This window comes from Nymphalis io, chromosome 13, assembly GCF_905147045.1.
Source record: "Nymphalis io chromosome 13, ilAglIoxx1.1, whole genome shotgun sequence".
In the NCBI taxonomy this organism is placed as follows: domain Eukaryota; kingdom Metazoa; phylum Arthropoda; class Insecta; order Lepidoptera; family Nymphalidae; genus Nymphalis; species Nymphalis io.
This window is the reverse complement of record NC_065900.1, coordinates 7,330,711-7,353,875: the sequence shown is the minus strand read 5'-3', so window position 1 is coordinate 7,353,875 and position 23,165 is coordinate 7,330,711. Positions and strand designations below refer to the sequence as shown.

General features: G+C 32.3%; 2 protein-coding genes across 4 annotated transcripts; one reads left to right on the top strand and one right to left on the bottom strand.

Moving 5' to 3' along the window:
• Positions 1–2,520: 2,520 nt before the first annotated feature.
• On the top strand, positions 2,521–18,173 carry LOC126772899 (microtubule-associated protein tau). 3 transcript variants are annotated; one of them, XM_050493498.1, is made up of 10 exons: positions 2,523–2,639; positions 8,918–9,043; positions 11,482–12,910; positions 13,042–13,085; positions 13,162–13,321; positions 13,460–13,668; positions 13,766–13,951; positions 15,276–15,446; positions 15,599–15,645; positions 15,858–15,995. In XM_050493498.1, the coding sequence occupies exons 2-9, from the start codon at positions 9,011–9,013 to the stop codon at positions 15,623–15,625; spliced, it is 2,259 nt and encodes a 752-aa protein (XP_050349455.1). In that variant the 5' UTR covers positions 2,523–2,639; positions 8,918–9,010; the 3' UTR covers positions 15,626–15,645; positions 15,858–15,995. The 3 variants fall into 3 exon arrangements, with proteins under 3 accessions (XP_050349456.1, XP_050349455.1, XP_050349454.1); XM_050493497.1 differs by lacking the exon at positions 15,599–15,645 and adding an exon at positions 18,091–18,165 and having other exon boundaries at positions 2,526–2,639; positions 15,858–17,432; XM_050493499.1 differs by lacking the exons at positions 15,276–15,446; positions 15,599–15,645 and adding an exon at positions 18,091–18,173 and having other exon boundaries at positions 2,521–2,639; positions 15,858–17,432.
• On the bottom strand, positions 5,217–6,356 carry LOC126772900 (uncharacterized). The gene is made up of 2 exons (XM_050493500.1): positions 6,199–6,356; positions 5,217–5,925 (listed from the first exon to the last, which is right to left on the bottom strand). Exons 1-2 carry the CDS (start codon positions 6,269–6,271, stop codon positions 5,699–5,701), a joined length of 300 nt encoding a protein of 99 aa, XP_050349457.1. The 5' UTR covers positions 6,272–6,356; the 3' UTR covers positions 5,217–5,698.
• Positions 18,174–23,165: the final 4,992 nt, after the last annotated feature.

The following is a 23,165-nucleotide window of genomic DNA, read 5'->3' as shown; positions in this document are numbered from 1 at the left end:
CATTATCGCCGTGACAGTGATTTAAGCGCAAAATTATTTATTTTCTTTCATATTATTGTAATTTATAAATTTTGTCAGGTCACATTTACATAAGAGAAAATTCCGACAATGTTGTTAGTTATACTTTTTTTATCATAAGTCCGTTTCGGAGTTTGCTGTTTTAAATATTTGGAATTGCTTTGTACGGTCAAGGTTATAATAATAATAATTCAATAAGCAATCAATTCAATTAACAATCCTCGCATCAAGAAGAAGTTTTTTTTTTATATTATAGGTATGCGGACGGGCATATGAGCCACATGATGGGAAGTGGTCACTAACGCCCATAAACATTGGCATTGTAAGAAATATTAACCATCGCTTACATCGCCAATGCGCCACCAACCTTAAGAACTAAGATGTTATGCCCCTTGTGCCTGTAATTACACTGGCTCACTCACCCTTCAAACCGGAACACAACAATACCGAGTACTGCTGTTTAACGCTAGAATATCTGATGAATGAATGGTACCTACCCAGACGATCTTGCACAAAGCCCTACCACCAGTATTGGGGTTTATTTTACCGCGCTGCTTCACTGCTGATCAGATACTGGGAATCATCATCGGAGGGAGAGACTGCGTCTTGCATAGGATTGCTCGCATGATCCATCCTGCGAATCAGGAGACTACCCATATGACATCACCGTCACATCAGTTATTTGCACTAGCTACAGTCTTACTGTAATATAGTAACAGTCTGCGAATGTCCCGCTGCTGGGCTAAGGCCTCCTCTCTTTTTTTTTGAGAAGGTTTGGAGTTTATTCCACCATGCTGCTCCAATGCGGGTTGGTGGAATACACAAGTGTACACATGCAGGGTTTCTCACGATGTTTTCCTTCACCGTCAAGCACGAGAAGAATTATAAACACAAATTAAGCACATGAAAATTCAGTGGTGCTTGCCCGGATTTGACCCACGATCATCGGTTATACTTATACGATTAAAGTAAATAATAAAATAAATTTTGATCAAAGCATTTGTAACAAATAGGTACTTACAATTGCATGTACTTTATGTATTAATAGATTTAGATAGAACACACTATCTAGTTTAGTAGAACATAGCTATATTTAAATCTCAGTTGCTACCCAGCGCTTCACTGCAGAATTATCGCACGATTATTGTTATGTATGCTGTTATCAATTTTATTTCCATATTGATCAATTATAATCATAGAAACTCATACCGAACCGAAACAGCCTGTGAATGTCCCACTGCTGGGCTAAAGGCCTCCTCTCCTCATTTTGAGGAGAAGGTTTGGAGCTTATTCCACCACGCTACTCCAATGCGGGTTGGTGGAATACACATGTGGCAGAATTTCAGTGAAATTAGACACATGCAGGTTTCCTCACGATGTTTTCCTTCACCGTAAAGCACGAGATGAATAATAATCACAAATTAAGCTCATAAAAATTCAGTGGTGCCTGCCCGGGTTTGAACCCACGATCATCGGTTAAGATTCACGCGTTATTACCACTGGGCCATCTCGGCTTTTTTAGAAACTCATAATAAAAAGTTATTATCTAATGTCATTGTTATTTATCAAGATCTGTATAATGTAAAAGACATTTTATCAGACCTTTGTCAAGGAACCCCGAGCTCTATTATACGTGTTAAGTTATAAATGAATATAAAACTCATTTTCTTTCTTTGTTTCAGGTAATCATACTTTAATGGAGCCTGCATATATCTAAGTACCAAAACATTTTATTTGTGATAATACAGAAAAATAACAAATGTTATCAATAAGTTATTATAATTAAGTGTTAACATTACAATAAACAAATATTATCACAAGTTTGGTTCATCTCAGATATCATTTATAAGATTTTATGTATACTTTTCTTTCAGCTTAAACTTAACAATTAAGTTTACTTTAAGCAGATTTTTAAGTCGAACGTAGAATATTTAAAAATATTTAGTATGATATTCTATTTGTGATATAGATATTTTGTATTAAGAAAGGTTCTACTACTAACAGTTATTATTTAAATAACTGTTTACGAGAAGCGTTTATTACAGAATTATTGTTTTACCTGTATTTATCGTAATATGGAACATCGATATTACTGTCTCTATTTTCTGAGTATAATAAGAAAAGGACGGCAAGATTTATCGTCGATACATTACCTCGATGTGGTTACTAATACATATCTCGTAGCAGGGACTTGAGCAACGGAGTGTGCGCGCGCATCGTTTTCAGGGCGCAGGACGCACCCTTGTCAAGTGCTATGAATGTTAAGACACGTGCAACTTAAAAAAAACAAGTTAAATGTTTTTAAATTATTTACTGTAACAGAATTAAGTAAATAACAATAAGATTTTAATTTTATTAAACTTTATATTAATGATAAAGAACAAATCACTTTGACCGAAAAGTGTTGTTTTGGGTTTAATTTTATATATAAGGATAGTGCCGGCTCTGATCATTATTGTAGTCTTCGTTTCTCTAGTTGCCAATAGAGGCAGCTACGTTTCACGGCATATCAGGCTTTACCGGCGACCTCATCGGAGGGCGTCCTTTGTTAATTCTGGTGAATGAAATAATATATTAACCACATTTCATTATATCAGTGTCTGTCTTTAGCGGCATCTCAGGTGAGTACCAGTTATTAATCAAAACAAGCACTGCAAAGGCTTAATCACACTTGGAATATTCTAGTGCTCACTATCAATCTACGTAATGTATATGCTGTAATATAAGGTTATTTCGAAATAATCGATCAACTTTTTTAAATTTAATTACTTTACTTAATTGAGATACGAAGTATTATTGACAAGCTTAACGTGAATATACACACTATTAAAAAAAACCTTATCGATTTGCATTAATTTAGATAAGTTAGTATAAAGTACCTATACAGTTAAAACGAGTATTTGTTAGTGTTCTTTTATATATTTTTTAAATAGTACTCGGGGTTTATCCATTCCAGTCTAGATATCGACCGTCATATTAGCTGCCTTGAAATGCGTAGGCAACTAGCCATTCTATTACATGTACAGTCAAAAACAGGAAACAGGAGTATTTCAATATTTTTTTACGTGTTAAATGTCAAAAAAATATATTAATTTGCTTTCGTATCGTATATTCGTAAGGTCTTTAATTTTTTTGTTGTTACTTAATATGCACTCGAAACTAAGAAACCATTATCTGGCACACGAATTAAGTCTATTTATAAAGTATACTGCTAAATGATTAATAATTTAATGTTTTAGATTGATATAATATCAATTGTATTGTAATACAAGACCTTCCGAAATTTCCAGTTATTCTAAAAAATTAAGTTCTTGTATCTTGAAATAAACGTATTTAAATCGAATAGCAAAGATAAACAACGAATTAATATGACGATAATAATAATTCCTAAATATTCGTATTATATGTTATCTGTCCATGAAATCAGCTTTACTAGACATGCCGTCGTCATTTGCTTTGATAATAAAAAAAAAAACGCTTAATTCCGTTTATCATTTATGCATAGTTCAGTAAAGATTAAAAAGACAGGATCATAAATTGGGAAAGTACATGAAGAACGTAAGAATGAATTATTTTTTATTTAAGCTGTCCATTTTTCTATGAATAATATTTGTTTAAACAAGTAAAAAATATCTATAATTATCATGATTACTAATTTTATTAGAAATTACTTCAATTTGGGTTTTTAAATGACAAAAGCCAGCTAATATTATTCTGTATCAATTAACGGATACAATTCTGTTTATTTAGGTAATCTAATCATGTTGTCTGTGTATGTTATGTAGGTAAAAGTCATTAGGAAGTATAATTTGGGACTGAGGCGAGCGGTCAATATTCTCAATTGAGACACTTGTCGGAACACGTCACGCAGCACACCTACGCTCTTAGGTTCCACTTAATGTTACTGTTAAACAGTATCTGCTTATTTTTTTATTTTATCTATGTGGTCGAAAAGAAGTCGCATAGTGAATTGTAATCTGTTATGTCTTTGACATTTCATATTTCTATAAAAAGAAAATAAACAACGCCGCACCGCTCATTTTAGCAATAATACCGTTATAGACGTCACTTTAAACATTTTTTTATTGTTTTTTATTGGTATTTTAGTATTTTATTTAATAAACTCTTACGGATATTGTGATATAGGTAAACAAAATTAATTATGAAGGTAATATTAATGCACTTACCGATAAGCATTAAATTTTATTACTATATCTTTATTGTAATAGTATACGATTAAAAATGATATGCAATGTCCACTCCCCACTAGTCACGTACAGTTATTAGACTTTAATAATGTGTATTTTTTTTCGAATTACTTATTGAAAGAAATAGATTAATGTGAACTCGATAAATAAGAAGTAATTAATGCTTGACATCAAATTGAAAATTCCAAGAACGTAAAAGATTTCCAAGGTTTCCTAAAAACTATAAACGTTTTTTAACGTTAAGCAACGACAATACATGGCATAGCATGGCTTTTTTCGTTTTTTTATGAGTTTCACTGGTTGAGTCACTGTGAATCACACACGAAGCTATAAAAACTAAAACTTGTCTTTTATGAAGGTTGAATAAAGTAATTGATCACGTGGTATGACGTCTTGTTAATAAGTCTAATAGAAAGATTAAAGTACACATTTTATTAGACAATTGAACTTTACTCCCAACAACCATATTGAGGCGTACATTTGCGTATTATTTGTTCGTATCGTAATTTTTAATGGTTCTCGTTTCCCATTTTATAAAACGCTTACGTAACTTGACGTATTCTCATAACCTTATATGGAAAAGTGTAAAAGGTTATGTTTTTATATGATCAACGTAAAATGTTTATTGAATGTTTGTATAACATACAAACTCCTTACGTTTTATATTACGGATATAAAACGTAAGGAGGCAAAAAATTATATAAATTAATATTCACGTGACAGAATTTATAAGGATTCTTATTAAAGGGATTAATCTACTTGAAAGGAATAAGGAACATCAGAATTGAGCTAAATTGCGATTATGATAGTAGAGTTCATGTTACTGTAACTCTATACAGAATTTTACATTTTTGGCACAGTTCCTACAGATTACAGAACTGGATAAAGCTTACGAGATTCAATATTTAAAACAATAGGCAGTTATAGTATAAATATTTCAACGAATTGTTATCAAAACTTACATTCATAAAAAGATATACAACTAATAAATAAGATGTTTTATGTTAATATATTTTATTTACTAATATATAACATATTTACAAATTTTCTAGTACTTAATTGTATGCAATTATTATTTGTATTAATAAATTAGTTATTTACAAATATTAAATGATTTCATTACTACAATCAAAAGCGAACTTATAATTGCAAAACATTCAATTAGGTAGGTACCTAATTGAATGTTTTGCAATTATAAGTGCCTGCTAACTTCACAAATAATACACATCGTTCATCACTCGATCTGTCAGAAATGTTGACTTTATTTTCGTGTCATGATCATCTCGCATCACTTTCCTCGTGTCAGAGCTTGGCAAGATTATTCCTTGATCCCGACTCATTATTTACGTGTTTGCTTTTATCAACGTAATGGAGTATTTTTATATGAATTATTCGAAACTCCGTATTTCGGCAAGATGGCAACTTGCCATAACAATGTTATTTCGATTATTTTCAACTGTCCTATTAAAGATTTATCCAATTCTTTGTTGAAAGAAACTGGCGGGTTTTTGGTCGGCTTGTGGCGGTGGCGTGGGCGGGATTTCGTGTTGAGGTTTCAGTAGCCAAGGGTTGTCGATCTTTTGGTGAGGACTGCCGTCGACCCTTTTTTGATTTGTACCCGAAGGTGTTAGATGCAGGATTGGTGGAAGTCTGCCCTTCTGGCATACTTCTGTCTTTTCATTATTTTGATGCATATTTCCTGAAATCAATAAATAACAAACAATTACTTAATTTCCTTATTCAAATTATATTTTCTCTAAGGTTTTAATTTAAAAAATCTATACTTAAGCATGTCAATTTTAAATTACTTAAACTAATATATAAAAAGAATTGATTAAAAGTATATAGTTATTGTATATAGTATAGATACTTTGTTATTACTTATAGGAATGAAAAAAACTTTGTTCGGCTTAAAAAAAAACAAATAAAAATCCAGTTTAATTTGTTAATTTAGTAAGTAAAAAATAATTACCTTGTATACTGAGTGAATCCAAAGTAATGTTATTCAAGCGTGAACTGATAACTTGGACACCGTTTACAAACATTTGATGCTTGTGATACCGATATTATCTACCGTTGAGTGGACGGAGACTTGGTATGAAATGCGCGATGTTTAGTCACCGAGCGTCGTTTTATAAAGAACCTGAGTCACATTTGGCAGAGAAACTACTAAGACCACGTCATCGACGGGTTCTGACGCCAGATTATATGACGCTAACGCATTTGCCGCGCTCGAGCCTTTTGCTGTGTTCATGAAGTATTTTTTAAAAACCTCGTATACTTATGTAATTAAAATTTATATGAACAATTATTAGAAATTTTCGTTTTGTGTCGTCATTAGGAAAACGTTACTTTTGTACGTATCAGCGAACGGTGGTTGCAAAATATTCGTTATAATTAACTGAAATGAATTGTTTACCTTAACTAATAATGTGTAAATAAAATTATAAAGTATACTTTTTTGTTAAGAAGTTAATGTGGAGGCATATTATAAAGAAATGTAAAAAATCTGATAAATTAAAAAAAATCGTCATCACATAAAAACGTCAAATTAACGTAGATGTCGTATCAGCCGAAGAAATTTAAATTGAAATCCCCAACAATGGCATGATAAAAACTTTATCTAAAAAAAATACGTTGGTACTTTTTTATTGATGTAACGCATGAAAGAGACCAATCGTTTTCAATTTGAGTAGATTTATTTTAATTTTAGTTCATTTGATTATATCTTGTTACAAATTATAAGCACCTTATCGCGTACCAGTGCAAGTATTTGTATCATGAGATGGAAGAAAACATTTGTGATATTTTTTAGAAATAATAAGATATTGACGACAATAGGTCTTTAGCAAGGCGATGTTAATAAATCAAAGATACTAAGAGTAAATATAAGTGAAGGCGGAAAAACTACTATACGTCATTCGGTTTAATTCACAATTGATAAGTATGTAGAGTAATCGTTTGTACAAGTGTGTGTTGGAAAATTTTAAGAATTAATCGTCAAGGAAATTAGTAATGATGTCAATAAAACAACAACTATCACTTTGCTATCTAAAGATAATGAAAAGTCTTCATACTCAAGTACCTATTCTCGATAATTTTATATAATTAATTTAATGCATTATCAATGATTGATGTCATAATTTTTACATTTATATGGGCACTATCCAATGGATAGTATATACAATACCACCCATTATGTGTTTTTATCACACATTTGAATGTCAACCGACAATACTGTGTTGGTTTGGTTGAATGCAAAACTGTATACGATCCACTCGCTAGGGAATACTCGTAGAACTGTAGATATATTAGATTACACTTCAACTAGGATCACGATAAGTTTAATTATATGCATTTTCCTCCAATTATGTGTTTTCCTCAAATTTATGAAATTGTAGTAGGTTGCGTCATAATGATACTTCAAGTATTAAGAATATGTTTCATATATACATATATATATATATATATATATATATATATAAAGGTATAGGTACAGGTATTTGACACGTAGAAATCTAGACATAAATTACTATTACTGGTTGGGTAATGTAAAAAAAATAAGTAAAGCCATTTAGGCCATCAAGAAGCTGTTTTTATAAAGGCATAAATAGAAGAAAAGAGAAGGGGTGTCTGCACAAACAAACATTGGCTTTGGAGACATGAGTCAAGCTGTTTACTTGATGGCATAGTTCCTCTGTATTTTATTTCCGGTATCATAATAAACGTTCAGGCTAGATTTATGACATAGAGTTATGTTATTGTTATATAAGTATTCATATTAAAATACGTAACATTAATAATATACATCGTTTTTTACAAGAATTGTAAGTATGTAAATAAATTCTACATAAAGTTTTATAGGATTTCAAATTTAGAAAAAATAATGTTGTGTACTTAATTATTTTATTACGATAACTAAAAAATAATGTTTTAAAAACACGATAAAAAATCACGCATCCGTTTTTGGCATTGAAATAAATAAAGTTGACAGCAGGTTTTAAATCGTTTGCCTACATTTTTAAATTATAGCCTTCCAAGTAGGACTTCTAATAAAAAAACAATCGTATGAAGATTACAAAGAATGATTCATTTTATAAACGGGAGGGATTTTTTAACGACATTAGTAATCATGTGACGTCTCTGTCATACTCCTTTATTTTTAAATATTTATTTCCATGAATATAACTTACTTAATAATCATTATATTTAAATCATAAATTTAAAGTTTTAGAATTTGTATGAAGGCACTAAAATAACTATAAGAAATCGTTATATAGTATGTTTATAACCTTAAATGGCTTTTCCATAACTGATCTTTATAAAACGATTTCACGATACCTACTTAAAAGGGATAATATTACAGATTTATTAAATATATAGAAAGAAATCTTTGATAAAATGTAAGAACCATTTCATTCTATTTATATCGAATCATTATATATTCACTTGCCGATTTATTGCTTGTAACCGGTACTCGTACGAGCATTTATAATAAAACTACCTAATACCCGGCAATCGTTTCAATTTAATGCCTCTTTAAGTTTTGTCAACAACTTCAATACAATGTAAAGTTTCACAATGTAGTTTGGTACATTAGTTAACTACGTAAGCTGAGCGAGCACAGGTTCACATTGTGGTAGAAATTTTGCGTGAATTTTATGAAATAACTTTTTTATTATCTTTTATAGTTTCAAGGAGATATCGCAAATAGGCGACCCCTCGTCGTGTGGAGATTATGACATAAAGGTTTTGTTGCTCCAGAATTTGCTATTGTAAATATTATGGAGCAAATACCGAATAACCACATTAATCGGGTAAGCCACATGGCTAACAATGAGCACAGTGGTATCACGGAAGATAGTTCTATGCACATCGCTGTCACTGTCCTAAACATATTTATAACTACATGTTACACAGAGTCTTAAGCTCTTCGAATCACAACAAAATGAAAATAAAATTACTAACATTAACGATTAGTTATATAAAATAAATTGTAGAAAATTATTCATAGATAATATCTAACTTTATAAATTCCCAACATTACCAATACTGTGCACTATAATATATATGTCTGTTTTCGAGTATATTTGCACGATTAATTTAGGCGCTTACTAATTGTGGTATATTATGCAGTAGATATTAATAGCGGTTTGTTTACTCACGAATGTTCAAATTTACATTTATAACATCAACCCGCCATGTAACATTTTATTAGATCAAATAAAATGTAGTAGCTACCATCTTATATACTTATCCATTCGTTTTTTGAATTTATATATTTTTCTCAAACTTTGCAGCGTAAGTGTTATATTAGTTTTTGAAACGCGGAAAGATAAACAAATAAAAACAAATCATACTAACGTTTACCAATAAATTTTAGTTATTATTGTTCTTAAAAAATATTTCTGTTTGCTAAACTTTTTCTATGGGTATTGCACGGCACGGTTCAATATACTTTATCATATTATCTTGCGAATACAAAGTAAAATATAAACTACATATTTACCGATAAAATTTATTTCATTTTATATGACAACAACTATCTTTATGAATAGGATAACCGTAAAATTATACGATATAGATTTTCCAACTTTCTGTAGCGTACTGCAGTTGCAACCTATAATAAAGAACAAAAAAGAAAAGCGAAATTTACTGTCTTTGGATGTACCTAAATTGTAAATCAATCGCGTTTTATTCGAGGATTTCGTTACATAAAGCAGCCACGCGATCGAGTTGACCTTTTAGTAACGTGTGGTGAAATAGTATCATAATTTTATCGATTTACCGTCTCATGCGAGCTGTGCTACTAGCAGAGTAATTAAGAAAGCACGCAATGTGTAAATAGTATTTATTTATTGCTTTTATTAGTAAATATTTAGATATTGTACTCACTCTTACTCTTAGAATAGTACACATGGTAAAGTGATTCAGTATTCGTTTCAATTCTTTCTTGTTTAAATTCAATAAATATAATAAAACACAAATATTACACGAGGTATTTTCTCAAAATAAAATATCTATTAAAATATGTTGTTATAAAGATTCTTATTAAAATGGGGTTAAATTATTAAATATACGAGTTTCTTTTCGTCTGAGACGCATTTATAACAGTAATATGTTATTTTTATTTTACGTACATAAATTGCTATTCAATTATGTACTGATGAATCGAAAACGTGACGTTTAAATCTTAGTAAGCCGAATTAGATTCAATTTTGCTTTAATTTGCCTTGAAAATAAACAGATTGCAGTTTTCGTTCAACCTATCTATTCGCAGCATTGACTATAGAATTATAGAAGTATTCTCTATTTTAGTATTGCGGTGCGGTAGTCATATTGATGGATATCAAATGTTACCATCGCTTGCCGCAATGTTGTATCCATAAAGCGAAATACAGAACAAGTATCGTTAGAAGTATTCGATTTTTATTGATAAAGATGATGCATTACTCAATTTCTATTTGTATTGACTATTTCCGAAAAATAATATTAAATTAACATAACAAATTAATTCGCCCTTAATTAATGTATTATTTTTTATTTCGTTATTTAGATTTTTAAATTATTAGTTTGTATAAGACCCAACATAATATTTACCTACTATACATAGCTGCTATGTTTATTGAAATAGTATTAGGATAGCAAACAATGTAAGCTAATTTTTTTGCGTCAATACCGCGTTGACCTACTTGCTGAGTTCGTGACAACTTGTGTCTCAGGGCATTGGTCGCTTCATTCGCGGAGCTGAACATATCGAACTCAACAAATTTTTTGCTCTATTTTACTTGTATATTTTTAACATCATATATTTTATGAGAAAATATGATACAAATACATACAAAAAATACAAAATATGATGTGTCCGATACAATTCTGCCACATGTATGTACATTTACTAACTCGCAGTGCACTAGTGTGATGTAGGTCCTTAAGAGTAGAGGAAGGCTTTTGCCTTTTAATGGGAAATGTACGAACTATATTAGTATTGGGTAACCTTTAAGACTACATAACTTTTTTAACTTAATCTTAACATCATTCTAAATTCATGTAGTAGAATACTTTTTGCAATTAAGCAAGTTAATATTTTATATATGTCTCTATGTAGACATATATAAAATATTAATATAAAATATCATCATAGATCCATCATCATCAATAATGATAATGTCTTAATTCCAGGAAAATTCTTATTGTAATTCTTTAGTATATATACATATTTTATTTGTATTTAATTAACTTTTACTTTACAAAGGCCCCAGTTGAGCCTCGTAATCCAGGCTCAAACGGCGTGGAACCACCCAGTCAAAGCCTACCGCGACCGCCTTTGACCAGAACTGATTCAAGATCAGCTTTCTCTCCGCAATCGCTAAGACCAGGTGGACCACAGTTGCAACAAAGACCACAATTTCAACCAGGTGGACCAGTTACGCCTCCAGTGCAGCTTGGTCCGCGTCCAGGGAACCAAAACCAAAGAGGACCGGTCCCACCTGGATCACCACAAATCAGAAACCAATCTCCAGCATTGCGACCTGTAAACCATCATCCAAATACAACTTACCAAGGCTCTAGACCTGTGCAATCCCCTACATCTGCGTTGCCTACGCAAAGAGGTCCAGTGCCAAATAACCTTCAATTTGGTCCGCGTCAACCTCCGCAGTTTAGCAACGTTACTACTCCAGACGGCTCTAGACCTCAAATAACATCGCAAACAAACGGTATCGCAAAGACTGGTGCCACATTGAGCTCTCCTGTAAACACTCAACTGCCAAGGCAGCCATCGCAGGGCTCCTTTAAGGGTGTCGATTCTTCTACCTTGTCTCAAAACAAACCAGTCAACCTGGAGAACCAAACTTCACCCAATGAAAACCAAAATGTTACGAAACTTGATAGCAGCAATGAAATACCGGGAGCGACTAAAGCTAGAAGCTTCAGTATTGCAGCTGCACCGGGAACACCAAGTCCACTCAAAATGGATGACGATCGCAGGAAATCTGTAAGCTCAGTGGGTGGAAGATTCGATGAATTGACTAGTCGCAGTCCTGGACTTAGTTTGATTCAAGAAATGAGGGGTAGTAAAGATAATATGCGCGGTTCCAAGGAAAGTGTGAGATCTGAAGCATCAACTGATGGAGCTAAAGATGCACCTGATCGTCCAGAATCACGTCTTGCAGGTTCTAAAATGACGGAGTCGCTTATGGGTTCCTTGTCAAATTTATCATCAAAGAAGAAACCAGACGACGATGATGATGTCGTATCACAGAACAATTTGACATCAATAAAAACTGAAAATTTGCAAAATAAAACTGATATGTCTGATCGTTCTCCATCTTTAACTAGAAGTGATGACTCACCAGAGCCGAAGAACGTATCCCAAAGCTCTGTTTCATCAAATAAATCTCAAAGTATAACACCAGAACCACAACGTCCAAATACACCAAAAACTGATGTTAAACAAGAATTGAAAACAGAATTAATTAAAGACACGAAACCTAACGCAGTAGTACTCAATAAACCTATTTCGAAATCACCTGTTGCACCAGAGTCAAAATCACCTTTAGAGACTAAGCCTCCTGTCTCTGTAAATAAGAAACCAACGGAACTGAAAACTTCAGTAACTCCATCTGATTCCAAAAAATCAACACCGCGTAAAGTTGTTTCTGCTCCAAGTTCTAGACCCAAAGGTATCTGACTGCTTAAGTTAGTTATAAGTAATTTTATTACTAAGTAATTGTAAATTGTCTTGAGATGAACCAAACCACAAGTTAAAGTAATTAAGGTAAAGGTTTTAAATAAAAAATATAATATTTTTTAGATGGAGATAACGACAGTGGGGTCGATGAATCTACACAAGGAAATGTGAGTATATTAATATATATTATCTTGAACACGTAAAATATTAGCTCCATATTTAATTTTGTTTTAACTGCCAAAGGATCTCAACGGTTCACCTGGCTCGCCGAATAAGAAGTTGGCAAGTAAACTTCCAACAAAAGAAAAATCTAGCAGTAGCTTAAAGCAAAACCTATCTCGATCGTCAAGCAAAAGTGCAACAGCTAAAACACCGGAAACTCCACAACCAAATGAGAAGAAGAGTAAGTTATATAAAGAAACCAAAACCTTTTACGTGACAGCTAATTTTAAATAGTTTAAATTAACAAACAATAATGAAAAAGTTTGTATTGAATTTGTACAAAATTATTATATATTACTTAAAAATATTGTGTTTACAGAAGTACCAATGAACAAAGTGCAAGTTGGAAGCGCACCCTCGCCTAACATAAAGGCAGTTAAATCAAAGATCGGTTCTCTAGATAACACCACGTATAAGCCAGGTGGCGGAAAAGTAAAGATAGAAAACAGAAAACTTGATTTTAACAACGTCACACCTAAAATTGCTGCAAAAAATGACGCTTACACACCAAGCGGTGGAGCCAAAAAGGTAAGGTATTCAAACAAATAAAGGCTGTTTTTCTACGTTTTTCGGTAATGCTTTGGGTTTAGTTAAATCCAATAAAAAGAGACTTCTTTATTTACAGATAACGACTACGAAACTGGAATGGAATGCGAAATCAAAAATTGGCTCTCTTCAAAATTCTTCTTATAAGCCTGGGGGAGGGGATAAGAAGATTGAAACCGTGAAGCTGGATTTCAAAGAAAAAGCGAAGCCAAAGGTGGCATCCACCATTAACATCACTCACAAACCAGGCGGAGGGACTGTAAAGGTAACATGAGGAATCATTTTGTACGTTTCAGGTTATATCGTATCAAGTATAAAAAAAATTATAATTATATACATAACTTATGTATAACACAGCGCGTTTAAAGCTGCAGTGAGTATCGGGTATATAAGTATATGAATAACGTTCATATATACAAGCATTAACTTAGATACACTATGTAGGTACCTTTACTAGCGTAATTCAAAAAGTATTGTAGGTTTGATATTTAGTTACAGCATTTGCACTGTATTTAGGTCAATGTTAAGTTAGACAAACGCTACAGTAATAATAACATCAATTTCATATTGACATATAATTCGAACCATTTCATAATTTTCCTTCGTAGACAAGTGCCGGGACGAGACCGGTGAGTAATTTGTGCAAGTAATTATGCTTTATTCACGAAAACGCCGCTTGTTGTACTAATACGTTTCAAAATGTACGAGCACTATTCTCTTAAGTAAAATAATTCTGACAAAAAACTTTAAAGTATTTCTTTAGGATTGTAAAATAAGTTAAAACTATTTAACGACGATTGAAAAAAAAATTGATTTATAAGTCACATTGCTGGTTTTAGTTTGTAAAATGGGCATTACCAAGATGGAGAGCGTCAAATAAGCCGTGTCATTTTTTCCGTAAGGCTCGCAGAAAGGTTAGTTCGGTGGTATTAGACGTTCACAGGCGACCACGTATGTTCTATAACTAATTAAACGAATTAAAGGATCTGTCGTCTATAGGACGTTGTTTCGGCTGAATTTCACGCTAAGAAATGCTTTAAAATGAAACTATTGCCACAGGTTTATAGCTGGTCTAATTGTTCTTCTTTGTGAATGGGAATGTTTTCTATTTCAGTACACAGATTATTACACAGATGTTTTTTTTCATTACATCAATTGTGAATGTTATTATATTTATATTATATATTTAAAAATTGATCAGATATAATATTTATTTAAAATTAAACATCACAATATAACTGAGGGTCCTATAAAATGCTGCTCACTCACACGCTGATATAAGTTTATTTAACTCAATTATATAATGTTAATTAAAAAAAAACTATGTTATTTATAATATATTATATTTATATATGTATGTAACTACAATAATATATGTATTTATTTTTTTATTTATTTAATTTATGCAAATACTAATTATACAAAAATTTTTTAGAAAATAAATAATGTTGTTAAAAATATAAAATATTAAGCATACGTACTCGTATCTAATCAACTAAAAGGTTTTTGTATAATAGCCGACACAATAAATATATATATACTTGAATATTTATTAGTATATATATATTGCACATTGACTTTTCACACAGATTGAAAATCAAAAATTGGATTTCAAAGCACAAAGTAAAGTGGGTTCTCTCGACAACGTTAAACATAAACCAGGCGGCGGTGATATTAAAATATTTGACGACAAGGATTACATAAAGCAGATCGGCGGGCACTCTCCTCTTCCCAACAGCCACGGCCAGTCGCGACAGGAGGTGAGGGACTTCACTTGGGATTGTAGGACTATTTTTGTTCGCTTCTTGTTTTGTTTTGTCCATTCATTTAGTTTCGGTGAAGGCTCGTCATACATCAATCACTTTTTTTTTAATTTGTAATATCATAACATTTTATTCACTTTTTGTTTCAGCCAGAGTATTTATACACATATTACTGAATAAGATTTTTGGGTTCAAGGTACTTTCGAAATTAATGAATAACGTGTGCCACATAAGTTTTGACATTTACTAACACATTTTATTTTGTCATTAACATTCTACGAGTATTTTGTGTTGATTTCGTTCTTGTTTTCATAGTTTATTTTGTTTTATGTTATTGCATTATATTGAAATATTGTTAGAATGTAAAAACTCTTTTCAGTATTTAAAAACGTTCATGCTTTGTCTCAGAGTCCAGTTCCGCCGTCTGCCGCAGCGTCAGCTCAGCTTCCGAAAGCAGACGAAAATTTAAATGAACAGCCGTGTTAAAGCACACTTCGATATAATACGATTTTCGATATACAATATTTAACTAAAAAGTCCAATAATTTTTAAATGTTTTTGTTATTCAACTAATTAAAGGTTATAATTTTAATGTACCTACTCAGTTTAGTGATAATGTGCGATCATTACCTTATAGATATTGATATTGTAATTATTGCTAATTACGGAAAATCAAAATTTTATCATGTCTTTTAGACGTTTTGATATATTTTACTAGGATTCCTTTATCTTTACCGATCACCGCATGTATAGATCGATTAATAAGTAATAGAAACGTAGATAAGTGCCAATGAATATTGTATTTAATGAATCCTTTAATTTTTCTGTGTCCAAATATAATCTGCCCGGATAGTTATCGTTTTTAAGTATTTTTGTTGATTTGATAATTATGCTATGACGTTACATATGTCTGTGATTTATTAATTTATTGTTTCTACAAAATTTCTTGATTTTATTAGCAATAAATAACAAATACTTAAAATATTGTCACTAAAAAGCACTTTTGATGTTTTGTGTGAAGTAGAATCACTGTTTTTTATTAAGGCGAAATGTAGTATGGTATATAAATGAAAAATTGGTGTTTCTCTACATACTTAGACGATTTGTTATAACATAATATGTGGTGATTTACAAGTATATAACGTAAAGGTTACCTTGCATACCGGGTGTGTCGTAGGCTTGTACGTACGGACAGAGTAGGTATATTTGGAGTGTTTCATAAAATGGGCAAAGTTCTCGACTCAGCAGCGCTTATTGCAATTCACGCGTAATCATAGTCTGACCTTAATTATTTTCATTGTATAAACTCGCTACAAAAATATACACTATTTAGAACTATATTTTAAATTTGTAATGCTGGGACGAGAACTGATCGGGTTAGCGATTGACTGAACAAAATTATTCTTAGAATATATAATATTTTATATGTGACTACTGTTGTTATAAGGACTAATTAGATTTAGATAGCGGTATTAATCTGATGCTGATGCTTTAGTCACATTTATTTGCATTGACACTGTAACATTAAGGTAGTTGCTGCATTTGATTAAATTAAGTTTTTGATATTTAATAATTTATATGTATAGGGCCATTCAATTTCATAATATTTAATTATTACCCTGATAATTGTTTAGAATTCTTATGTAATAAATTAAGATTTGAAAGTTTACAATTTTCAACATTCATAATTATGATACCTTATTATATATGATACCAATATCGTACACATAATTATTATTCAAATTTATAACAACATGCAATCATTTTGTGAATTATAAAGGGAATAATAAATTGATAATCCTAATTTTAATACAAGTTAACGTCTCAATTCGTGTTTTATTTATTCGTGTTTAGAATTAGTTTTAGATAATAAAGTATCAATTCATTTAGTACAATCACAAATCATATTAGTCTTTCAAAAATAATTGATCACATAATGCACAAGCACAGAAATTATGGAACCTTCCTCCTTCAAGAACTTCGGTAAGTAATAATTATTTAATTATGTTATATTTTAAGCACTTTGTTATTGTTAACAGGACCTTTATACATATTACTTACGAACTGGTATCTGCAATGCTATTCTTGTCTTATTAAATGCACTTCGTGTCTTATTTGTTAAATGTTGAAGACCGACGCTAATAACATAATTTTCACCTATAGTGTCGCGTATCAATATCGCACATTTCTTTTTGATATTTTACAATCGGTTTCTGCGGTGAGGTTGGGGGTTTTTCATACAGAATAGCTCTACCGGTAAAGCAGTAACTGGTGTCTGGTATTGGCCTATTATTTTTGTAAGATAATTGTTCTAGCCGAAAATTATAATATATAATAATGTTTTAAAAAAGAATTATTATTCTTTTAGTATTTAGAATTATTATTATTATAAGGCTGTCGTTTGTGTTGAAAGGAACCTACTACCTTTATTACCTACAGTAGACAATAGTTCATTTGGTCTACCTTCCGTTGTCCTATTTCTGTTTTGCAAACGAGTAAATTCTAAATCCTATGTATCCTTGTTTTATTATGACTAAATAGGCTCTATCGGTTTATATAATACGCTAAATTTATTCCTAATATTTTAAAAATAATTGTTTTTGTTTACATGCTTTATTACAATGTTAATTGTTTTATACAGGACAATTATTACATGTCAATACAAGAATGGGCCGAGAAGGAACGTCCGCTGTCCCGCAGCAGGTCGGCGCGCTTCTCGCGTGCGCCGCGCACCTCGCGCACCCCGCGCGCGCTGTCGCCGCGCAAGCCCGCGCCCGCTCCCGCGCCCGCTCGCGTGCCGCCGCGCTCCGCCGTCTCGCGCCGCGCGTCGCTCTCACAGCGACCCGCCTTCTCAATATATTGAATTATATTTTGTCATTGAATAAAACAAAAAATAGTAAATTATTAGGTCTCGTAGCTACGTGTGTGTGATTCACTTTAGAAACGCAAATCATAAAACTTTACCGGTACTATTAAACTATTAGTGTGATTGAGAGACTTTAACCTTTACAGATTATAATTATTTGAAATGTTATTGTAAAGTGTATTAGTGATCGGTGAACCGACCCGAGTAGAAATATGTGCTAATTATTTTCCAAATTTAATCATAATTTTTACATTTTGTATTTGCATTTAGTAATACCTAGTTTAAATACAAGAATCTTTTCTGGTAATATGTTTTGGATGTTTCTAACACAGCACAGTACAATCAGTATGAAAGGAAATTTATTTCAGTGATCAATAAATGCTTATGTTAAGAATAATATTAAAATGAACAGTAGGTGACATTGTTGTATGTGAGGTAACATAATTTGTGCGTCCCACACTATTCCATCAATGAAATGGAGTATTATCATATTATAGAAGTTAATTTATTTAAATTATCACGAGAAAATCAAAATAAGCACATGATTGTAGTTATAAAATCACTTCTTTAAACTTATGATTAGAAAAATTAACACGTTGACAGTCCGGCGTACCGTGTGTTGTACACTGCAATTCCGCAGAGTTCGTGTACCACTACCACTACGATGCACACGACATGTGTTACTCTAAGGGTCCTCGGACCACGGACTTGTCAACATAGTTCGTGTTTTCTTCGTGGACTTGTGGCCAAGGATCTAATAAATAGAAAAAGTCAATAAAATAAACAAATTTTTATTGGTGAACTGGAACTAGACTAGCAAACTTTACATTGCATTGAAACTTTTTTAGCTTTGGTCTGTGCGTATGGAGCAAGTCGACCTTCAGAAGAGTCACCTTCAGTTCGGATGGATCGAAATCCTTTCTTACCCAAAAAACTCCAAACAATGTGCGTTTCTCAACGTCGTACTTGAACTTGAAGAAGGCAGTCTTCCTGATAATAATTGGTAATCCAGATGGTCCTGCTAATCCTAATGACTTTGATAAGTCTGCATGTGATTGTGGTGTTCTTCCAGTGCTGAAATAGCGTATTTCACTTGATCGGTGTGGAAATTCGAGCTTGTATGGAGACTGTTAACGTGTTAAATAATTCTTCACAAATAAACACAATATCTGCATCTTTGTGATTTGTCTTTTCAATTTAATAAAGTAATTATATTGATGTTAAAAAATGTGTTTCATTTCACAACTAATTATCTTATAAGATTGACAATTAATTTAACATGCATAAATACACTTTCATCAAAAACATTACAACCTAAATTAAAAAATATAATTATATTAAAGCGAATGGAATGAGAATTACATTCGCTGGGCAAAATAATAATATTAAATAATCTTTATTCACATAAAAAAGTTACAAAGTATAATGAAGTCCCTGATTTCTGAGCAAGGCTCAAAAACCTGTATTACAGAAATTACTGTCCTCTCTCATATTTTAGTGACATATCGTTCTATGTAAATAAAAAATAAATGATAAATAATTATTTCTTACTGTATACTAGAGTGGAGTGTGTAGGTATGTGTGTGTGTGTGTGTATGTGTGTGTGTATATGTGTAATTTGTTTCACAAAATATTATAGCAACAACAGTTCAGTTTGTTTATAATCTAGTCCTAGTAGCCAATTTTTAATAATTACTTTAGCTTCACGATAAGGGGTGTATATTTTTTATTTTATTTATTTTGTTATACAAATAAACTGCTTTAAAATCATGTTGTCGTTTGGCTGAAGCTGTTCTGAAGCTCATATAATAACAGGTGGACATACGTTTTTAATGACACGTTGTTTACTGTATTCGTCGGCATGATAGGGGTGATTCTAGTTGTTGGATAACTAATTGATAGATGTATAGTTGCCTAACCGTTAGGAGTTGACATTTTTCATACAATTTAGTTGTAGAAATCTGTATGGTCATGACTTTTAAGACAGATCTATGCGCTCTTTCCAAGTCTAATATAAAGGTATAAAACCTTATAAAGCACCACCCCAAGCTTTTATACAATATCCAATGACTGACTGACCTAGTGCATAATATATTGTGCGCAGAAGATCTAAATCAGCAACGTGCCTCAACTTCTTGAAAACCCAAATAAGTTTTCTGCTGCGCGCAGTTGTGATGTCTATATGAGAGCGCCAACTAAGTTTTTCGTCCAAAATAACTCCTAGATATTTGACGGTCGTAGATTTAGCTATCTCAAAGCATGAACAGGAAGCAAGAGAATTACTGGGGTAGTTACATGTGTGAACCTTAAGACTAATGTTCTCTGGTTTTGTTTTGGCCACAGAAAACTGAATAAATGAGGTTTTGGAGAGATTCAATGTCAATAGATTTACACTAAGCCATTGATTGACTTTGTGGAATCCTAATTGAGTATAATAACGTACTTTGTCCCAAGTCTCTCCGTGGAATACAAGCGCAGTATCACCCGCGTTGGTAAAAATTTTACCATTTCTTAGAGTTTGTTCACATAGATCGTTAATATAGATCAAAAAGAGAGTTGAGCCAAGAATACTGCCCTGAGGGACGCCACAAATGTCACGTGCCTGAGAACTGACGTGATCACCAATTCTAACTTGTTGTGAACGATTAACATAAAGTGCTCAAAGCTCAGGAGCGGTTTGCCACGAATACCGATGCATTCCAACTTGTTTACAAAAATGGAAATGGAGACGGTATCAAACGCCTTGGCTAGGTCAAGGAATATATCTAAACACTTTTGCTTTCTATGTACCTGAGAAGCAACATAATCCGTTAAATTGATGACTGCGTCTTCAGTACTTTTCCCAGACCTAAAACCAAACTGTGAGGCAGATAAAATTTTGTTATGTTCCAGAAAATTAATTAGTCTGTTATTTAGTAGTTTTTCTAATATTTTGGAAAGAGATGACAGAACTGATATAGGTCTATAATTCGAAACTTGGTCTCGCTTCCCACCCTTGTGAACAGGAGTAATAAGCGATCTTTTAAAGACCTCAGGGAACACGCCCTGAATTATGCAAAGGTTAAAGAGCTTAGAAAGAACTGGGACTATTATATGCTTAGATAATTTTAGAAGCTGAGCTGGTACTAAGTCCCAGCCTGTAGCGCAATTATTTTTGAGGTTCATTATTAACAGTTCTATCTCTACCTTATCTGGTGATAGCAATACTATGGAATTACACAATGGAGGAAAAGTGAAATTGTATGAATTAGTGCTTTTTTCAATATACGCAGTTGCAATTACGGCAAGCTGCTTTCCTATACTAGAAAAGTAATTATTTACAGAATCTATGCTATTATTTATATTATTGTTAAGACTTAAAAGATTTTCAGCTGACGTTTTCTGTTTTGTATAATCTATAATTGATTTGATTGCATTCCAAGATTATTAGTTTTTGCATTACGTAAAAGCGTTTTTCAAAGTTTCTTCTAAGCTTTCTTAACAGAGAGTTACAAAAGTTCTGGTATCGCTTATATGTAACCTCGAGCATTACGTTATTTGGTTCATTTTTGTGTTTTTTGTGTAGTTTATCTCTATTCCGGATACAGCGTAGAAGTCCAGTGGTTATCCATGGTTTAAGTGTTCTTTTTTTACTAGGTATATGGCTAATTTCAGAGTTCAGTTTAACAGAACCAGACAGTATATCAACAAACCTTGATGCTGCTTCATTAGCATCGCAAAATGGAGTGATAAAAGAGAAGTATACTGTCTCTAAGTACTTAATGCAGGCATCAAAATTAATTCTTTTGTAAGAGATTGGTTTTTTAGACTTACAGGGGGCGAGGTCAGTGCTAAGCAGTACTGAGGCATGGTCCGTTACGGTAGAATCAACTACAAATACTGATGCTCGAAATACAGTTTTATTGCGTGATATGGTCTAGACAGTTGTGCAACCTAGTAAGATATGTGTGCCCAGGCAATAGTCCCAGTTCAGCGGTTACATTTCGGTAAGCTGCACAGTTCCTATCAATAGAACAGGCTTTAATATCAATGTTTAAATCTCCGGCAATTATCAAGTTATTTCTAGGGCTAATAGGACGAATAATATTATCAATAGAGTTTAAAAAACTGTCTGTGCATTGTATGGACGGGGATCTATAAATAGCCAAAATGAATATGTCTGGTTCAATTTTAATAAGTAAAAAGTTGCCTCGTATTGCTTCGGGTTCCGTTATAGAACATTTATGTCTTTTTTCATGTATATGACTATACCATCGTTTTGATTAAGGCAATTACTCGAGTAATAATAATCATAGTTATCAATAGTAGGAATAGGTTTGTGACTATTTAACCAACATTCCGTTAATATTATAATGTCACTCTCAAACTTGAAGCGCGACAACTGAAGTGTTAAATGATCGAATTTTTTATATATACTACGAATATTTTGACAAAATATCTTAAGATAACCAGCAGAACCTATTTTTAATAAGTTGCAAGTTTGTGTATCACATAAATACGCAGATGCTACATTAATGTTATCTATATCCATTGAGATAACATCATTTGACTCAATCATTGCAAATGACAAGTATAATTTGGTACAAAATAGAATTTTTTTTTTTTATATGTCCGGGATGGCAAATGACTCTACTCCACCTGATGGTAAGTGGTAGTAGAGTCCAAACGCGACGACGGCCAGTACAGTCGGGAAGAATGTTCTGTACTAGCCGTCACCGCCTTGCCGGCCCGCAAGATGCCTCTTCACGCCTCGTTTGAAGGAACCTGGGTTGTAAGAGGACGGGAACACGTGAGCTGGTAAGGAATTCCATTTTTTGGTAGTGCGAAAAAGAAAGGAGTTGCCAAATTTC

What these genes read in the sequence shown, in the direction of transcription:
- LOC126772899 (XM_050493497.1), top strand. Translation starts at nt 9,011, where the DNA reads ATGGAGCAAATACCGAATAACCACATTAATCGG. An exon ending in ACAACCAAATGAGAAGAAGA is followed by an intron (nt 13,322 to 13,459) that starts GTAAGTTATATA and finishes TTGTGTTTACAG; the next exon opens with AAGTACCAATGAACAAAGTG. An exon ending in ACGGCCAGTCGCGACAGGAG is followed by an intron (nt 15,447 to 15,857) that starts GTGAGGGACTTC and finishes GCTTTGTCTCAG; the next exon opens with AGTCCAGTTCCGCCGTCTGC.
- LOC126772900 (XM_050493500.1), bottom strand. Translation starts at nt 6,271, where the DNA reads ATGTTTGTAAACGGTGTCCAAGTTATCAGTTCACGCTTGAATAACATT. An exon ending in GGATTCACTCAGTATACAAG is followed by an intron (nt 5,926 to 6,198) that starts GTAATTATTTTT and finishes TATTGATTTCAG; the next exon opens with GAAATATGCATCAAAATAAT.